Source organism: Falco peregrinus, chromosome 6 (assembly GCF_023634155.1).
Source record: "Falco peregrinus isolate bFalPer1 chromosome 6, bFalPer1.pri, whole genome shotgun sequence".
NCBI classification, from domain to species: domain Eukaryota; kingdom Metazoa; phylum Chordata; class Aves; order Falconiformes; family Falconidae; genus Falco; species Falco peregrinus.
In genome coordinates, this window is record NC_073726.1 from 46,699,814 (window position 1) to 46,718,941 (window position 19,128).

General features: G+C 36.1%; 1 protein-coding gene across 4 annotated transcripts in view; it reads left to right on the plus strand.

Annotated features, from left to right (window-relative positions):
• ANKS1B (ankyrin repeat and sterile alpha motif domain containing 1B) overlaps positions 1–19,128 on the plus strand; it is a 442,036-nt gene that overhangs the window by 161,003 nt on the left and 261,905 nt on the right. For all 4 annotated transcript variants that reach the window (XM_027794224.2, XM_027794228.2, XM_027794229.2 and 1 more), the window contains exon 12: positions 9,842–10,022. In XM_027794224.2, the coding sequence (XP_027650025.2) occupies positions 9,842–10,022 (181 nt within the window). The remainder of the gene's footprint in view (positions 1–9,841; positions 10,023–19,128) is intronic.

A 19,128-nucleotide genomic window follows, 5' to 3' on the forward strand; every position in this document is an offset into this window, starting at 1 on the left:
AAAAAGAGAAACCTGGTGAGCTAAGTTTGAAGGCAGAGGTGGGGGTCATTCTGCCTCCTGTTTTGCTTGGCCTTTTCTTTCTAAGACTGCATACAAGCTCACATGATGGCAGTGTACATACATGCTTCAGCACGTGACAGATTTTGAAGATGTTTGTATGAATGTGAGGTTTAGCACAGCACAGTAGCCTCTTCTCTCCTGTTCCAGATGCTCGTGTACCAAATGCAGCTGGTGGCAGGGGATGCAGTCAGCTACACCTGCTATGTGGGGTCCCTAAAAAGGAGGGAGGTTGTGATGCTGCACTGCCAGGCCATGGGTCTGAAAGTACCACAACTGGGATGTGAAAGACAGGAGCAATCTCATACATAAAATATGAATTCTGAGGGGCCTGGGTCATGGACAGTTAAGGGATTCCTCAGAGTTCAACCAAAAATTATTTTGTCTTTCTCCTAGTTCTTTCATAACCTGTCCCTAATTATTCTCCTTCTTGTATTACAAACATGCTATCACAAAATCTGGCTGGGAATTTCTATTTTCTTCCAAACCTTTTCTGTAAATTTATCCTTCAATTTAGTATGATGAATTTTGAGGTAAGAAACATAGTTTGTTGTGACCCTGCCACTTGACCCTTATGAGATCTCATTGCTCTCTAAAATCTATCTAAAACTCTTTTTGGATACATCTCAACTATTCAGTTCAGTGTACTATTACTAAAGCTGAAGGCTATTTTAATTGAAATGTGTATCTCCCTGGCACAGTGCAGCACTCTAGAGAGATACTAACTCAGACCTCAGAAGCAGTATTAAGTTCAGTGCCACCCACCTCTACTGCTTCCAGTCCTGAAGAAGCTAGCAAACTCAACAGTAATTCAGGGTACTGTACGCTCTGTTTTCTGTGCACCTTAGCTATGGCTTGTACCTGTGATCTAGCATTTTGCAAATACATGTCTTGTTTTCAAATTTTCACAGGGTCAGTTTCTGAAATAGAAGTTTGGTTGAAAAGTTACGTATATGCAGATAAGAAACAAACAGAATTTAGTTCAGGGTTTGAATCACTTGATCATTTTTTTCTGGATTGTCCAGACAAGCCTTAGTAAGTTCTTAACTCATGAATTGCTAATTACTGAAGGCTTTGAGAAGGTAATACAGTTTCAAGGTAAAGAGATATGCCTCTGTGAAGTATACTAACAGCACATGAGAGAAAAAATGAGATGTGGTAGGAGAGCCAAGTAGTTTAATGAGTTAAGTAAAATCTTCTGAAATTTTAGTCTGTCTTTCAAGTTTTAACTTAGGTTTTTTTAGTACATATAGTAAAATATAACTTACCTAATCAGACTGGAATTTTAGAAAGTGGTAGTAAAACTGAGGTTGTTCTACCACAAATCCTATAGCTCTTGGTCTGGATGGAGGCTGAACAAAATTGGGCTTGCATGTGACACTTCATGTATTTTTTGTATTAGCCACTCAATTTAATAAGACTCTCCTTATTTATTTGTTCAGCTCCTTCTGAACAAACAAACTATATACATAGAGGGAGGAAGAGCACTTTTTTTCCTGAGAGACTGTTTCTTTTACCAGTGCTATTCACTTGTGCTTTATTGGCCAATTCTCATAAAATTGAATTCTGACTTCTCACCATTAAAATTCTTTATTAAATGTAATCCAGCATTTCTGTATTCTCTTCTTGTCTTTCTAAGATATATTTCAAAGGTACAGCTTTTGATGTCTACACGTGGATTATTTAAGTGACTCGGGACTTGGGTTTTATCTATCATGAATTAAGTGTTTTCCTCACTTTATGTGAATCACCCAACTCCCTAAGAGTGTTGTTTCAGTGATATAAAGAGAGCTTCTAGTAGAAAGACAAAGGAACAGAGAATTTCAGTGGTATGAGCATAATAAAATTTCATCATCTTGTTCTTGCTGGTTTTATTGCTAAGATCTGGATAATCTATTCATAATTTTTTTTCTTGTGGGTTTGGATGTGCTGTCTGTACATTAGTCATCATTTTTTTTCTATTTATCTTTATTAACCCATTTAAACAAAGTTACAATTCCATCTGTAGTTCATGGTTCCTCTGGCTAAGACATCTAGCGATATAATAGAAGATAATAGTTTAAATGTTAGAGGACAAAAGAAATAGCCTCGTTTTTCTGCAAGTGGTAATAGAATCCTGCAGGACATCTGTAATTTCTGATAGACTTACCACATTTGTTTGGGCTACCAGGTGTGCCTTGCCTAATGTACAACTATTTTGTGCAGGCACAGTGAGCTGGTGTACCTATGTAGATGTAGTTTGTCTAGGCCTAGGGAAGGACAGAGACCATGACATTCCACCCCCTACAGGAGCCTGGACGTGAATGGACAGACCAACTACAGGAGACAGGTGCTCCAAGAGCCTCTCTGGTTGACCTAAAGAGTGATAGTAATGTACACTCAAGGAAATTATATCTCTTTTTGCAGCTAGGTGTAGGAATTTAAACAAGAACAGTAAATGACAGCTAAAAGGCAGCTCGGGAAAATCACAGTTCCAGAAAATACATTTTCAGAAGTGTTTGTTCCATAAACAGGACATTCAAGTGGATGCGTGTCACTTTTTCCCCATGGTGAAATAACCCTGGTTCCTCCTTTATGCAAACACCCTACTGCAGTACTCTTGGTTCTTCCCAAATGAAATGCACCCCTTGTCACACTTAGCTTGATTTGGCACATGCCTGTGTCTGCAAACTTGGTGAAATCCCCACTGAAGTCTGTTGCACCAGTGCACAAATGTGTGAGAACTCTGTGATGCATCTACTGAACTTGTTTTGCAACACTAAAAATCTGCTTTGTTACATTTTATCATAAAAAAGGACGGCTGGAGAACACAGTTATGCAATAAATTTCACCACTCACTTTCTGAATGACAAGACAGCTGGGGTGTAAGGTTGTTCTTTCTCCTATGAACTGCTTTCTGTGCTCAGCCCAAGTTACAACGTGCTCAGCTAGGCAGGGAATAACCAGGAAAACCACCATGGAGAAATACTGTTCAGTCATACTATGCTTCCTGTTCGGGTACACACTTCTTTTTCTGGTGTGTTTTGGTGCTGGACTTTGTGCAACCATCTGCAGTGTCCATGCTTAGCACAAGAGACAAATAAAACTTTAAAAAGACTTTACTGAGTCTTACCTCCAGGGTAAAAGCCACCCCTGTGTACATGATTTTAAGTTCTGGCAGATGCTAAGCATTTGAAAGGTGCTGAGCATTCCCAAAATCCACTGAAATAAAGATGTATTCTGTGGCCCACGGATGGGCAGTTTTAGCCCTCATCATTAGTGTGTCTGGCCTGGAGATTTCTCCTATGTTGTGTAGTGTTTCCAAGGTTGCATACATCTGTCACGGCTGCAAGCACTTAAAATAGTGGACAGCAGTCAGTGGCCTTAATTCTTGGTATTGAGATATATTTCAGAAAATTCTCTATATATTTTTGTTTGTAAACCTTTAAAAGTCTATGCAAATCTACCACACACAGTTGCGATATCTTCTCATTCCAATGATGTTGTAATGAATGAACAAAGAAAGAGACAGATAAATAAAGCTCCTAAATAGCCCTTACAAAAAAGGAAAACATTCCATTTTCTGACTGTTTTACTGAAAATAACAGTTTTTTAATATCCAAAAAAACTTTTTTATAGCTGAGGAAAAATGCATTCCTCTTATTTATCAAATTTATCTCTCAAAATCTGGAGCACATTTCAAGCATTGTTTTCCCAGGATAGGAATACTGGTGTATTTTCAAAATCTGGGCACATCCGACAAGGAGGGGAACAGCTACGAAGGTTTTTAGCATTCAGGACTGCTGTACCTCACGACCCACAGCTGCAATATAGTTGCAATTAACATGAAAGTAGAAACCAAGGAAAATGGAAACTGGGAGAAAATCTGTTTTCCCCCTTATTTATTCCCAGTCTGATTTATCATCTGAGGTAAGACCAGAGGGGGAAGATGAAAGGGGGCAGCAACCATCTGACCACTGACTGCAGTGGAGGACTCCTAAAGGAGTTAGTGTAACACGCACGGAAGAGTACATAAAGCAGTATGGATATATGCTACCTAGAGTCACACTGCATGACTTCCTAATCACAGGGTACAGGAAAGAGCTATGTGTTTGTGCCGTCCTTGAGTGTGTCACTAACAGTGAAGTGATCAAAGTATGCTGATGGGCCAAGAGATTACTGTAAGGAAGTACGCACTTGCTGCTCACCAGGACGCAAGAGGTGTCTTTCTCTAAATTAAAAATCAGTCAAACAGAAATTTCTAGGACTTTGGCACTATGATTCCATTAAAAATGAATTTCATTTTAAAACACATTATGCTTTTAGTAAGGCAAAGGATCTACGGTTAAAAATCAGTGAAACCATTTATCTCTGGGGTTTTTTTCCTTTTTTTTTTTTTCTTTCTTTCATTTTTAAATTCCCATGATCTTGTAAGCTCCCTGTTGTGGCTGCTTGGGATATATTTATTGCCAGCCACTGTAATTTCTGCCCTCTGCTCTTGAACTCAATTAAGATGCTGGGAAGTAAAAACAAGAATGTCGAGATGGGTGCTGAAACTGCCTATGTTTTATTTTTAATTGTAGTCATAATTTAAGATAAGGTTCTATGAAATGAAAAGAGGGAAAATTATATTACCTTATTAAAAAGACTATGTCTTAAGCTTGTTTAACGTGGTATTTTGAGGCTTGACAGAATAGTTGATTCAGGGATCTAGTAGTAGTTCAGTGCAGTCTTTCTGCACTGTATTAGGTAACATAGATGAATCAAACCAAATCCAATGTAATCTCCAGTTTTTGCAGTTTCAAGGTTACTTGATCATCGTATTTCAGATTCTATAAATCATGTAACTCTTGGCAGCAGCATTGACTGATAAGAATGTATCAGGCCTGCTGATTTCTGCAAATCTGGGTCGTGAGGTACAGCAGTCCTGAATGCTAAATTATGAATGTTAGGGGGTTTTATATAAGTCTGCATGAGCAAAAGAGACAAACATAGAAATGGAGATGAGATGTTGGGATGTTGAGGCAGAGGACAGAGACTAAGAAGCTGTAAAAGTGATGTGAGAGTTGTGTTTGAAAGGGAGGACAGAGGTTAAAATCGGATGCATTGAAGGACAATGAGAGGATTGTATTGAGTGACAGATATAAATCAGTGGGGGATGGGACCATTAGGGAGTTCATTTGAGAAATCTTGATGACAAAAACCACAAAGAAAGTAGAGAAGGAAATTTTGGAAGACCAAGTAGAACTGGAGCAGCTAGGATACTGTGAATGGTGTTGTAGAGTCAAATAAGTAGTTTTGGAGTGAATATAACAGTAGATAGGAGAAAACTGAGAAAAAGAAAGGAGTGAAAGGGAAAATGAGTGTGTAGAGGAGAATGAGATCTTAAGAAAGAAAGAAGCTGAAAGGAAAATTTCTGAGGAAGGAATGAGTTGATCAAAGAATGAGAAGAACGGAAATTATCTGGGCAGGTACCAAAATGAGGGATTTGTGCGGCCACATGGCTACACTCATACTGTGTTGTGTGCGTGAGATGAGCCTGGGCAAAGGGGCTACAGCTTCTTACTTTCTTTGATAAGTCTGTGTTTTGTGTGCTAGCTAGAATTTAAGAACATAGGTTCAGTTCTCTATTCTGTCATTCATTTTCTGCATGGTATAGTGCAACTGAAACCTTTTTTTACATTATGTAGGGCAAGTGGAATTTGGCAGGATTTGCCAAATAAAGGATTTCCTCAGGGTCATTGGTTCTTGTTGATTTAATAAGCCACGCATCTGTCCCTTGGGAGAGCTCTATACCCTAGTTCAGCATCTGTAAAATGGGGCTAATAGCTCTGGCATAGTGCAGATGAGTGTTGTGAGAATTACTTCTTTAAAGACTGTGATGGTGTGATGTACACAAATCCCAAAGATAAAAGAAGGTGGAGTCATGAGCTTGTATTGCAGAGTACTTCAAAGCCGAAGAAATATTTTGACGTGAAATTGAGAAAGGAATTTTGCCCTACTCCCTCTCCTAAATGCTGTGAGAAATATTTGAATGTTTCCTTGCATCCTCATAGTCTTACATGCTAGTCATGGTAGCTTTACAGGATTTGCATGCAACTTCCATTCATGGGAGCATTAAGTCCTTGTCTTCTTAATAAAAAGCAATTCAGTATGAGTATTTTGATGCCTTTCCTGTGTTTTGCAGTGTTCAGAGTGGTATCTTTCACTGATACGCATTCAGTACTGACTTCACAGGAAAATACTCTTCTTCTTAGACCTGATTTGAAAGCTATTTAAATATTCTTATTGCAATATTTTAGAAGATTTGTTATTGATATATTTTTGCTTTTACATTGATGATAAGGTTTCTTCATTAGCCTGATTTGGTATGCTGTTTTAGCATAGTCTAGGATTTTCTAGGTTGATATTATGACAACTGAAATAATAGTCACAAATAAACATTTTAAAGTAAACAAAAGCAGTCATTAAAGAGATTTACATGTACCAAGTATTTTAAATACATGAATGTAATGAATAAAGAAAATCTACTTAAGGACAAATCAGCATGTGGCTATGTAGCATACGTACTGGGGCGAAGTTAAGCCATTTAGTAAGGGTTATCTAAGTTTGTCCACACCTTTTGAGTAGTATGAGGAAGACAAAAAAGCTGGCTTTGATACAAAGAGTGAAGGATACATCATCTCTTTGGACAGAGTTTTGTGTTTGTACAATCTCCACAGCTATAAAACCTTGACCACCAACTACATTTCCTGGGCATTATGGTATTCCATGTAGTAAATAATCTTAGAATTATTCAGGGCCAGCCTCAAGAAATCTTTGTAAATGTAATTTAGAAGTTGCTTTGGCAGATGCAACCCAGGAAACCAAGGTACAAGACTTCAGTGACTTGTATAATTGCTGCCTACACGTTCTGCCAGTGGGGCTGGAATTTGACTCCAGATTCTAACAAATGAAGTAAGGTTTCTAGAGTGTGTCTACGCATGAGCTAGAGGTGGGATTCAATCTGGGACTAAAACACCTATGCTTTCATCTCTATATAAGAATATCTGTCTGATTTGGATATCTAATCTCCCATCATGCTCATTTGAGGTGCCATAAAGGGGTCTTTGACATGCACATGGCTGCCAGATGTGATATGGGGCATACATGGGGGAGACCTGCACTCTTCTGAATGGCAGCTGAAGGCCAAGTGGGATGCCCCAGGGAATCTCCAGTGATAGTAGATACCTGCGTTAAGGCAAGTGAGCTAATATAATACCAAGGTGACAGGTGAGGTGACTTGTTCTCTGACTAGGTCTCAGTTGACTCTAAAGGGATCTTAAATACCTACTGTAGATGTTAATAGCTATGCTGCAAATTTAGTTATCTAATTCTGAAACTAAATTTTATCCTAATTTTTGTGCACGCTGTACTTTAGAGAGACACAGGCAGAGGGATACAGTCAACACAAACTACTGCATCTCCTAGCATGTATTAATGAATATTTAGCATACTTTAACAACGTAAAATTTTACGTGACCCAGCAAAGGTGAAAAAGGCTGGTCTAGTTAATACAAAAGCTCAGGGCTATATTCCTGTGTAACTATGTACAAAAATTACTGGCATATGTTGACAGATGCCAATATAATATAGCAGAAGGTTTATGCTGTAGAGCAGTAGTGGCTTTGTGAGGTTCTGTACAGAATCCATAGATTGTAAAGATGTACAAAACTGAGATACATTTCTTTGATGTAATAATAATGATGTCAAAGCCTAAAGTAATATAGGAGGTATTTTGTATCACCCAGGTTAGCAGATGGTTGCCTGTTATCATGAACAAAGAGAAAACATGTTTTCAACTTGGAGGTTGTAGTCCTGCAAAACCACAAAGACATTGCTTGGGAAAGGGCCATAAATATGTTTCTAAATGACTGGAGATCTTTTTCAGTTTTAGAAGTAATTAGGTCATTGATAAATTTGTTGTCTAGTGAAAGTGTGCAGTTTAGCTTTAATTAACACAAATGAATATTCTGGGTCTCATCAGAGAATTATTTTGGCTCAGGTCCCAAACAATGACTTGTAACCAGACTGTGATGCTGGAGTCTGTCCCTGTTCATTGAACTCCCCCATGAAATTACTAGCCCTGGGAGTCAGTCTTTCAAAGCAGAAGCTGTTTTTCATTATTAAAGAAACTAAATCCCCTCAACTGACCATAGATGAGTTCCAGATGAGTGCCCAAATTTACCCTTTGCAATTTTCCTCAGTTTTAACAGGACACAGTTAATTCACATGGTGCCCAACACAACTTTAAAAGCAATCAACATTACACAGATCTAAGTCTAATATTTTGTCTGACATTTCAGTAGAAAAAGTGATTTTTTTAGTGAAAACAGTCTGGTTCTGTATTTGTAACTCAAACTTTGCAGGACTTGTAACCTAAAATGAAATAGACCACAAACAAATTTGATAATTACTCCAATGGGATAGATTGCATTTTAACAGGTAGTTTTAAGTAAGGGTTGGTGAATAGCTTCATAGTCCAAGCTTATTGCTCCCAGAGTAACAATTTGGTCTTGACACTAATAAATAGCAAATTCTTGACCTTTACAAATATTCTGACCTTTTAAGCCTGACATGCAACAAGAAGAGTTAAAGCATCCTTTACTCTATTTTTCTGTTTACTTTTCCCAGCTTTATTTATCTAAGGCAGCAGTTCCTGAGAGGTTTTTGACTGTCGTGAAATAAAAGTACAGATAGCTATACACCTGGATGCAGAGCCTCTTCTGTTTTGGAAGAAATGATTAACGATTCAAGTTGTTGGTCTTGAAGCAGCAAGGAGCATCATGGAGTTAGGATATTTTGACTATGGAGCCAGATAAATGCTGCAACAGACTATGTAGCGTGACATTGCAAGCCATCATCAGTGGTCTGTGGCTTATAGTCCATGACATCGAGCACTAAGATTGTCTATATCAATAAGTAGTGCAGTGCAATAGAAACAGATCTGTGTGGTGAAAAAGTTGCTGCTGACCTGATGATTACACTATATAGATTTAATTGGTTTTAATCTGGGCTAGCTTCAGTGTGGTCCTGTGGTCAAAAGGCCGTAAAGGAACATTTTTTGTGCGATCCTGGAATGTACCTTAAAAAGGAATGTGTTTCTAATGCTCTGAAGCTGCTCTGCAATCCGAAGCACAGCCATTAAGTGGGTTCAGTTCAGAGGTTCACTTCAAAAGTAAATGTTTGATACAAACCAGTATCAAGTTTTTCACTATTCCACGAAAATTCACAAAGAAAGTTTGATTTTCATGTATGATTTTTAAGCTGACACTTTTTCCCTAAGCTCTTAGACATTTCAGTCTTTGAATACTTAAGGCAGCACTTCATAAATTGTAAACAGCAGAGGGTTGCTTTTGAGTGATGAGTGCTTGGTATTATTTTCTAAATTTCATTATACAGGCGTCAGCAGTCTAATTGTTTTGCAAGATGTACCCAGCAATGCAGCTGGTGAAGACTTCCCTTTCTTAACAAAAGATGATTACAATTATTATATGCAAGGCTGTAAAAGCCTATTTTATTTTGAATTAAGTTGATTAGAATGAAGACATGCATTTTTTCTAATAAAGATTAATCCAAATTTTGGAAGGAAACTCTCTCTACACACCATATTTTGTCATATTAAATGATTTTTACTAGTATAACCTTTGAGCAAAATAAAAACAGTAAAAAGAGAGAAGCCCTAGGTAAATTTATTAAATGCCAAGTAATGAAAACTGTGGAAAAGGTCTGCATTTTTCACTCCAAATTTCTATTTTTCTTGTAGCCCAAGCAGCGCACATCAATAGTATCTTCTCTGGAATTTCATCGAATGAATCACAGCCACAATTATTTTGAAATCACCTCATCCGTTGGCTGTACAAGTTTTATTTCTACTCCTGCAATCAGTCCAGCTAATTATTCCCTTGGATCTCTGGAATACAGTGTTGAAGAGAGAGAGCTTCCAGGTATAGAAACAAAAGTTTACTTTGCCTATCACAAAGTTTTATAAAGCTATAGGTCTGCAGGTTTAAGCTGGTACTGCTGTTGTCTTTGGTAGTGAAATATGTTTATCATAAATACACAGAATTATTCCTGATTTTGTTTTTTGCTGCTCAACAAAGGGTTCTCATGTTTCCTGACCAATATTACTGAAATACACTTTTTCCTGAATGTTATTTTTTGAATGAAACAAACTTTGCTTTACAGAAATGCCTAGAATTTTGGTTTTGTAGTTTTTGAAATTGTGGTGATTCAGGTACACATCATCATTGTGTGGTCAGCATACTCTAATATGAATTTTAAGTTGGAAAAATGTAATGAGAAATCATTAGGTAACCGTCAGTAAAGATGAGGAAGGGAAGATTTCTAAGTAACCTGACATTGTTTCTGCAGTAGTAATGGGATTCATTAAAGTAAAACTTTAATATATTTGCTCTGATGATAAGAATTTAATAGACTGTGTGCTTGTAACTGTGAAGATTTTATCTGTATATAGCTGTTTACATAACAAAAATGCTTTAAAAAGGATTAAAATATTTTCTTCTTCACAGATCAAAACTTCAGGAGCAAGTAAGTGTCAGTAACCTATGCATTTAGCTACTTCTGTCCTTCACATTTCATATGCAAGATGCTTTATTTAGGATAAACTTGTAGCAGGAGGGTGTAGTATTTGGGGAAGCTGATATATTAAAACAAATATCTAATAGATAGTTTATGTGATCTGCAGATGGAGTTATTTCCTTTAAAGGAGTAATTAAGATATCAATGGAAGTAAATTACTGTAAAATAAAAAAGAATACAAATGTTGAATTTCAGTGTGAACTTATCAATTGGCTTCTGTAGCACTGGTCTGCAAATGAGATGAATCCTCTACATTTCTGGTTGGTAAGGTTTAAAAAAATTCTGAAAACTTCTGCTTTTAAATGATGAAAAAATACTTGGATCAAAGGAAAACTATATTGTAAAAGAACTGTTGTGAAATAAGTTAAAGAGTGAGAAATCCTGTCTGTTACGATGAAGAAAGAGTTAAAATGATCAGAAATTATTCATATTGTTTTTCTCAGACTGGTTGTCATTATCTTTGAAACTAAACCATTGTGCTTGTATTCTTGGATATAGCAAATCTTTTTGAGTCTAACTAGAATTAATTGTAATGGTATCTTTTATTCCTAGGTCTGTGGTCATTTGATTCTTTAGGGGTTTGAGTGGGTTTTGTTATTGTTTTTTCTACTGTAAATTCTCTTCAGTGACCACAATTTTATTCTGGGTAGTTAAATGCTACTAAATATGTCTTGCTGTCTAAAAGTAAAAACAAGGAAACAGAACATTCATTGGACTTACATAATTAACTCCTCCAGATTTCTGCTATTGCACAGTTCTGGTTAAGTTCTTCACAATATCTAGATTTCCTTTACTTTTATCTTCTTTGGTTAAATTTACAATGGACTGTACTCAGAAACTTTTAATCACTGTATTTAATTTGTTCTGAAATTGGAACTATAATCATGCTTATTAGAACTGTGCATTTCTAATTTGTGGATGATTTGATTTATGGATTAAGTGGAAGCTGAATTTCCTCTTGTCTCTGCCTAGAAAGCTCAGAAAAAAGTTCTGGGTGGCTTCTACAAGTTTTTCTAGAGTACAGTTTACCATAAGTAAATCTTTTAGTTTACCATCAATAAATGAAATAATTATAGTAATAGTGCAGTTCGCACCCCCCCCTTCTCAGATGTTTTCTATCCTAGAATTATTTAAGTAATATATAGGATCACAGATTAGACACAATCATAGTCTGAATGACAAAAATCAACATTTAATTTTGCTCATTAAGGTCCTTTCAACTCCTTAATGATAGATGAACTGTAATTCTGCAAGAGACAAGGAGTACTAATGTGTAAAGAAAATAACAACATACAGAAAGAACAGATCAGAATTGTCTCTCCTGGAAAAGTCTCTGAAGCTTGTCTCTTACCCAGATTATTAAAAGCTGAACCTTGAATAATGATGGCCAGCAAGAAGTAGCGGGAGCAGTGTTCTGCTACAGCTTTTTTTCTGCTTTAGCTAGTTGATGTTTCACTGAAAGGTTGCTTGTTCCTTTTCCAGATCTAGAGTAAGAACAGTCACAATTCATCATATGTCTTGATTATAATCCTCTGAATCGCCAACTTGTTCTGAAAATTGATGGAAGATCTACATCTTGAAAGGATGGTTAGTTCAGTAATAGTTGAGGATTTTTGCACATTTGAGTGTTTCCTTCTATATTATATTATTTGGCATTTATGTGTCTTTTTTTTTAAAAAAAAGCATCATCAGCAAAAAGCAACAAATAATTTCATCATGCTTATTGAGGTCAAGGGTGTTCTGGCTGACTGGAAAGAAACAATACACAGAAGGAACCCATTTTCACAGTAACTGCAGATAGTAGTTTTCTGTTGCCGTCTTTGAAACAATCAGAATGCTTTTTACAGGAGTTCTAAATCAGGAACTGCCATCTAAATAAGGCATTAGTATTTCCTTACTAGATTTCAGTGCTTTTTATGTTTTCTTAAGGAAACCTGCAGTGGTTTGTTATCATTCAGATAGGAGTAGGAGATGAATACAACAAAATAATTATTCTAATTCTAAAATCTTTATCATTTCACCTCTGCCTCAATAGTCTGCTACCAAAAAAGAATCAACCTCTTGTAATTTTTAGTGGATTAGAGAAAACTCCTTTTTATATTTGGGGATCACAGTTTTACTCTTGGCATTTGCTAATTCCCTACATCCCCTGATTTGAAACAGGGATCCTGATTTTCAAGAAGTGTGTTTCTGTCAAGTAGAAAACCACTGAACTCTACCACAGCACTGTATTAACCGACTGACAGCATATGGCAACATTTTCTGATTAATTAGCTGGAGATCAGTCCACATACAATGGTAAGTATGTACTTTAGCTTTGGGGTCAGATGGTCTTGTAGTGTTAGGCAAAACCATGTATGTTGCCTGCATGGATGGCAGAAAATACCTTAATATCAGGTTGCCTGCAACTGAAATGTAAGGATAAAGATTCTTTTATTTGTTTTGAACTTGAACTGGTGGAAGAACCTTTAGCGAGTTGATAGAAACTCTTCTCTCGCTCCAGTAATACACAGGGCAGACTCTGAGTGCAGCTGTGGCGTGTCCTACTTTCACAGCTTCATTTCCAGCAAAAACATTGACTTCATAGAAGTGTTATCAAATTCAGAGAGGATGATCATGCTTTTGTAGTATTGCACTTCACCTCAAGTTGGAGGTCAGTGGATCCAAATAATGTCGGCTACTGTCATTAAACTTTCTATATAAAAGTCCATGCCATTGCACGAGGAAGTAATTACTGTATGTAACTCTGTCATGGCAAGATGCTAGTCATTTTCTTGATCATCTGAATACATATTTAGTATGTGTTATCATACCAAACACCAATGAAAAATTAAAGACCTGATAATCAGATGATAATTTCGTTTGTGAGATGTTCCTCATGTAACTGACCGTGAGCAGACCTGTAGATGTGCAAGATCATTCGCTCCAGAAGAGGGCAGTCTGGGCTTTCAGACTGGGATCTCATCTCGTAGCTCCGTGCCTTGGTATGTGCCTCTCGGAAGATCTTTTGAAAATGTAAATCTTCAAGACTGAAGGCAGCAAAATTGTGGCCATCTTGGTAACGTCAGCTTGGTACAATCAACACTGCAACTGAAACTGTCATTCTGGATTATTTTATTTTTCATTTCTGCTTGATCACTTAAAATAATGGATCTTTCTCTAACCTGTATTAACTTCATTACGTCTTCTTGTACCAAGCATAATTGGGCTGTGAAATGAAAAAGACAGTTCTGCAGATATTCTTGTTCTGTTTCAGATCAGAAAATAGATCTCTACTGAGATGCATGTATGCAGCAAAAATGTCAGCAGTTGTCTGTAGGTAATCTCACAGCAATCTTTATTTTCAGCCCATGAAAATATTTAAATTTTCAATAAATTCTCTATACCATTCATTGTAAAAGAGTATACAGTATTTCTCTCATCTTGTTGTGGTATCTAAAGGTATTCACTGAGTTTATATCTTAGTTATAAAGTCTGTCTCCACTGTAGGACCTTAATGTAGCTCTCCCTTTTTACATGTCTAGTTTTCTGGCAATGAGTAATGTTATTTCATTCATCTAAGAAGGCTACATTGTTCCTTAAAACAACCCAGAATGTACAATTCAATAATTCAATCTTTAATATGTGGATTATAATTTTTTCTCTTCTAGAATGGAAAGGTAGTATTTGAGTCACACCTCAGTTTTCTTCTAGAAGTGTCTTCAGATCTTTCTTTAAAGTAAATATCTGATCAAATTGTTTTGTCTCACAAGCCCAATTTTTCTGAAGCAAAAGCAGTCCTGCATTTAAAGATCAGCTTGCAGGTTTGTCTTTCTCTTTTGAGAGAATCAAGATATTCAGCATATTACTGTGGCTGTTAGTAAGTATCAGAACCTTGGTTCAGAGGTCTGGTCTAAAATTCCTGGCTATGTTGCACTCTAGATACAATCAAAATTTATTCTTCTGGAGGAGTGTTCCTTTATGTGGCATTAGCAAAGCTGCTATTTGAAATAGGTCAACATTACTTTCTTATTCAAATATCTCATTTATTAGGATCTGATATGAAAAGATCAAACTGTGATGTTTATGTAGACTCTTCAAGCTCTCTTTCTTCAGTTATGAAAAGTTTTGGAATTACTGGAAGTGAAAAACAAAAGAAAAGGAATCCAAAGAAAAAACAAAATATTTTTTATTGCTAGAAGGTATTTTTAGGTATACTGTATGTAAGTTCATGGTACACTTTTTCTGTTAACCATACCTTGCTAATTATGAAAATAATGCATGGCTTTCCAGTGATAGAGAAAGGGGAAAATATTGGCATGTAATGAAATAAGCTAATCAACAAATGCTGGTAAATAAAGCATTCCCATCTCCTGTATATGGAAACCTGCATGTCTAGTGAGGGAACATTTGAAAAAACTGGTATTACAAGCCTGTACCAACCTATCATTGATTGAGAGCTCTTCTAGATGAAATGTCTGAGAAGGTCAAATTCAAGCCCTCTTTTCTCTGGTTTTTAATTTTCTTCATCATCTTCTTGATTACAATACAACAAAATCTGCCAAGACATTCTACAAACCAGGTTAATTTGAGCCTTTTCGTGTGTGAAGATTATCTTTTTTTTTCCCTTCAATTTAAAGCCAAGTTCAACTGAGTGCAATTAGTGACATATTAGAGCTATTCCAGGAACTGCTACTGGGGATCATACTCAGTACTGTCTCAAACAATTTCTTTTTTGTTGTAATTAAGTTGTCCAGCAGATGTAGCATATTAAGGTCTCCTTATGTTGCCTTACTTTTTGCTGCTTCTAATTCCAGCCTTTGCATAGTTACCCAAGGCAAAGATAGTCTGTCCCACGGTAACAGAGAAATGTAGGGTTAATTAATATTACAAATTTGTATTTGTTAAGTGCTAATTGTCTTCTCACCTTCCAGTTTCAAAACAACATCATGCAGCTCATTGTAATTATATCTCACTGTTACAAATATGTCAACATGGAGTGTATGATATCCAAAAACCTGACAGCATAAAGACCCAAGTGAGGCAATTCCTGGAAAGCTGTAGATGAAACAGACTCCTGTCATTCCATTTGAAAACAATACATCTTTTTGCAAGAAACTGATCTTCTGTACTAGTGCTTTCATAAAATGTTAGATACAATAAACCCCTAGATCCCATGCCACCTGTACTTTAAAATAATCTTTTTGGAGATAGTTATATCTTTCCAACTTAAACTTTATGACAGTGTTACCTAGCTCTTCAGTAATGTTATCTTTCAGTCTTGTCTCAGGCTTAAATGAATTATCTCGGCTAAACCCATTTAGCAGCTGTTAGTTGAACCTGCTTTCCAAACATACTGTCTCACATGTCACTAAGTATGTGGACATTCTGATTGCTAAGTCAATAGTAAACTAGTATGAAAATAAAACAAGTTGAAGCAGGCATATTGAAGGAATAAAACTGCAGATAGGTGTCTAAGCTCTGTTGTCACATATAGCATTGGATGTGTTAATAAAACAAGAAATTACATGAACAGCTAATCTCTTTTCAAGTTAAATTCTAACCATCTGACCACATGTGGATAGGCACGTGTTGAGCAGTGTGCGTGCCTGTCTTTTATTCAAATGGCTATTCCTCAGAGGATTTGCTATTTTCCCCTGCATTATTTGCTTACTATGAATAAAGCCAGTTAGTGGTGGGCTATACAGGGGGGAAAAATCCCATGTAATGTACAATACATTTACTAATTTTGAAAGCCTATATTCTTAGGCCTCACTCTGGCAAGCAGTAAGGTAAGAAACAGAGCAGTGCTGTGATGATGCTGGAGATGAGAATTTCTTAGATCCTGTTCTAAACTTGGGGAAGATTTCCCTCAGGATCCTTAGGGACACTGCGTGTTACACTACAGTCAGTTTCAGATATTAGCTGTTTCTTCAACTCTTTCTTTGCCCCTCAAGTAAACGTAAAGTAATCTAGGCATGTTTGCGTACATGTCTATTTACACTATTCAAATCTATCACACTTCATTTAGTTGCACATGTCCTTTTCTTTTGTGAGATGACAGAACAGTCATGTAACAGTGGTTCGCCACAACAGAAAAATGTTTTCCTGAAGGAGCATCAGAGATTAAAATAGTAATCCTATAAAGGATCTTTAAAGAGCTTCTTTGGAGAAACAAGTTATGAATGAAATTGTTAGAAGCAATGCAATTTTTATTATATATATATCTGATGTGCATTTTTTTCAGTTATAACAATTATCCTGACATGTAAGGTCAAAAGAAAAAATATTTTCTGTAACATTTCATTTACAATCCTTAGCCATTTCTAGAAGCACAGTAAATATAGGCAATACTCGTATTTGTCTGATTGTCATCTTAGTCAACTCTTTGCTGTTTTTGGTTTGTTTTGTTAGGTTTTTTTAATAAGCTGGAAGCAAAATAACTCCTTTACTTGTAGTGGGACCATTTGCAGAGATAGATTGTTTTATTCTTTAGGCTGTCAGCATGCCTTATATTGTTCCTTTATCTTTCCTTTGGACATTTTGTAAGTAAGATTGACCAAGCTGCAGAGGGACGCTCAGGAAAACTTTGTCAGAATTGCCATTGCAGGATATGAGCGCTATGAGAAAAGAGCACTAGGATGTTTCCGTCTTCAGTTCCTCACAGTGTTGTAGTACAGTTTTCTTGAACTCTGTGAATGAATTTAAACATTGTAACATTATTTAGAATATTCTATCCTACATTTAAGTCTATTTTTCCTTTCTTATTATCTTGTCCTCTTACTCATATTTAATCGCTTTTCTACTTCTCATTAGCAGAAAGTTTTATCTTTTAGAAAGCTTTCTGCTCACCAGATATATTTCTGAGCTGAGATGATTAGAATTGAAGGAAATGGCAAAAATGTGTTAAAAAAAAAGTGGCTTTTTAAAAGAACTTTTAGTCCTCTGAGCATATTTTGTGATATCCTGTTCAAAAAAAACCCCAAAACCAATTACATACCAACCAGTAAGAAAGAATTTTATCTTTTTTCTTTTCTCCTAAAACCACTCAGAAATAAAAGACAATTTCTATTTCTCTTTCTTACTCTCTGTGCATCTAATTCAACTACATCTTTTTCTATTTGCTGTTTCTTGCTATCCAATTGTAATGCTACTGTCATTTGGTGTAATAGATCACTCTTTTTATGTTCCACACTGCATTTAAAAAATGGTCTATATGGGTGGGAAAACAAACTTTCTATACCTTTTGTGAATATCCAACAACTAGGTTAGGGTCAGTCTTACTCACTAGCTAATTAAGTAGGTATTTTAAAACCAGCTTGTGTTGAACAATGTAAAAAAGACACATTATCAGTGTACATTGCAGGTGGTAGTTTTCTTGTGGAAAATGAAATTTTGATGCCATTATAGTGAACGGAGAAAAGTGAACCCAGATCTCCCTCACTTTGGAATAGCTGGTATCATTTTGTCTAAAATGCAGGTGGCACCGTGAGTTCCATTATTTTTTTTCTAACCTTGAAAATCCTTTTTTCAGCAGGAATTAGTCAATAAATCTGACACGTTTTCATGAATGGTTTCAGAATGACCAAATACTATAAACCAAGGTGTAATATTTATGTCTCTTTCTTCCTGTGTTATTGAATAACTTCTATACAGTAGCTAGCTCGATAGTTCATCATTAGATAAGAATTCAAAAAGATACTGGCAAGTTTGAAAAAAAATTAAAATATTCCTTGCTCTGAGGAGCATTTCTGTGCTCTGGCAGAAATAAATAGTTGCACAAATTCAGGATATAACAAATAATATAAATTAAAATTTTCAAGAGATATGTTTGAAAATCTATAGAAACACTGCATGTTATACTTAATTTTGGACTTGTTCATACAAGTTCTGTATAGGAGTGTTCATTTTGTATTTCTAGTTGTAATGTAGCTCTAATTGTAAAGTTGTATAAATTGAAAGGATTTTTTTCCCCATTTCTATTTTTTACATAGAGAGAGAGTCATTACCTTCTTAGAGTTATGTAGAGGAAGCATTAAGATTTTGGACTTAATCAAATTAAGAAGATAGATGCAGATGGCCATGTCTGGGGAAGATACAAAACTGTACTCTGAAAATATGTCAGAACTGTCAGAGACCTAAATGAATAAATTCTCATAAGTGTAATAAAAACAGAAGGATATTAAAAAAAAAAAGCATTAGGAAGGTTGGCCTGAGTAAGACTAAAGTTTTCTCTACCCTGTATCGTATTTGACAATGACCAAACATGAATGCCTTTGGGGAATGTGTAATTGCAAAAAAAATGCAAAGTGACACCTCTTCAGAACATCATTACAGCTTTCAGCTATTCACAGGCCAAAGTCCTCCTAAGCCCAAGGTTCTCATGGATGTTTCCTAGGTATTACATAACCTTACGAGATTTTTGTTCTACAGATTTATCCATTAAACCCATGTGTAATTTCTGTACACACA